Genomic DNA, 1,362 nt, shown 5'->3' with positions numbered 1-1,362 from the left:
CCTGCGTGGTCGTGGGTAGGCAGCCCGACGCCCTGGCCGCGCCGCGGGTCTGCCTCCTACCCGGCCCTCGGCAGGCGCCAGACGCCTCCTGCACTGTAGGCAGCCCGACGCCCTGGGCGCGGTGCGGGTCTGCCTACCCGGCCCTCGGCAGGCGCTATGAGCCCTCTCCGATCACCGCCTCTGCCGTTTGTCCAACAGGAGCCCGCCGCCGTCGCCATGTCGGAGGCCGACTGGTCGCACTTCTCGCCGGCCGTGCGCCTGTGCGAGGTGGAGCGGCCGGGCGGCGCCGGCAGCTGCGGCTTCCACCTGTCCAGGACCAAGTGGGACCCGTACCCTTGGGTGAGCGTGGTCGAGGACGCCTCCGCGGCGCAGCGGGCCGGCCTGCAGGTGAGTGGACGCGATACTGGGAGCTCATCAGCTTCACAACACCGCTCATCGCTCGGGTTCTCTCTGTGTTTTCCCTCGGTCTTCAGGTCGGCGACTGCCTCCTCGAGGTGAACGGCGAGGACATCGTCGGGCAGAAGATCGCGGAGGTGGCGGCCCGGGTGCGCACGCGGCCCGACTGCGCGTCCCTGCTCGTCTGGAACTGCGGCGCCGACGAGAGCTGCGACCCGGAGGTACAGTTTGTTTCTTATGGCCGTATGTGCGGTTGTGGGGGGATGTATATATCGGCTACTGACCGAGCGGTCACGATGCGGGCAGGTTGTTCTCGCGCCATTGGCGCCCACGTGCTAACCCAAAGTTACCCCACCAGGAAAACTGCCGTGAGAGCAACTTGACCATAGCCCCATACAAAATTATTCTCTTCATTCACAACCGCTGATTTCAAACCAAACTTGCCACATCGGCTGGAGGGAAAAGATATACCCCCCCCCCCTACCTAGAGTTGGAAATTTTCCGAAAATATGCGAAAAATAACGGAAAACTTTAAAAAATCTGGGAAATTTTTATTTTTCCCGTAAATTTGTCATTTTCCCGGAAATTTTCCAGAAATTTCCTGGAAGTTTTCCGGAAACTTTTCAGGGCTTCCAACCCTACCCCTACCTTCGCAAAAAAATAAATGCCTGTCACTTTTGTGCTTTGCAGTCGCTGTGCTGCGGGCCGATGCCCGTGTCGCTGAAGCGCCTGTCGGCGTGCGTGGGCGCCGTGCTGGGCGCGCTCGAGTGCCCCGTCTGCCTGGACACCATCCCGCCGCCGGCGCACCAGTGCGGCAATGGCCACCTGATGTGCGCCGGGTGCCGCGCGCGCGCCGAGCGCTGCCCCGTGTGCCGCGTGCGGCTGTGCCGAGGCCGCTCGCTGCTCGCCGACCAGGTACTATTTACTACTTGTCGTTGGTTATAAAGGGGTTTTAATTTTTCAGAG

The 1,362-nt window shown here is 61.8% G+C and overlaps 2 protein-coding genes across 2 annotated transcripts in view; one reads left to right on the top strand and one right to left on the bottom strand.

Moving 5' to 3' along the window:
- The window catches only part of LOC113204055 (damage-control phosphatase ARMT1), a 5,323-nt gene that overhangs the window by 3,411 nt on the left and 550 nt on the right, over window positions 1–1,362 (bottom strand). The window lies entirely within an intron of this gene.
- LOC113204076 (uncharacterized) overlaps window positions 171–1,362 on the top strand; it is a 20,231-nt gene continuing 19,039 nt past the window's right edge. Inside the window, exons 1-3 of the mRNA XM_052276224.1 lie at window positions 171–387; window positions 474–617; window positions 1,087–1,311. Of these exons, the coding sequence (XP_052132184.1) occupies window positions 217–387; window positions 474–617; window positions 1,087–1,311 (540 nt within the window). The 5' untranslated portion in view covers window positions 171–216. The remainder of the gene's footprint in view (window positions 388–473; window positions 618–1,086; window positions 1,312–1,362) is intronic.

The sequence above is a fragment of the Frankliniella occidentalis genome, unplaced genomic scaffold (genome assembly GCF_000697945.3).
Source record: "Frankliniella occidentalis isolate FOCC.00 unplaced genomic scaffold, Focc_3.1 Scaffold9, whole genome shotgun sequence".
NCBI classification, from domain to species: Eukaryota; Metazoa; Arthropoda; class Insecta; order Thysanoptera; family Thripidae; genus Frankliniella; species Frankliniella occidentalis.
Note: the sequence above shows the minus strand (reverse complement) of the source record. Positions and strands in the feature narration are given on the sequence as shown.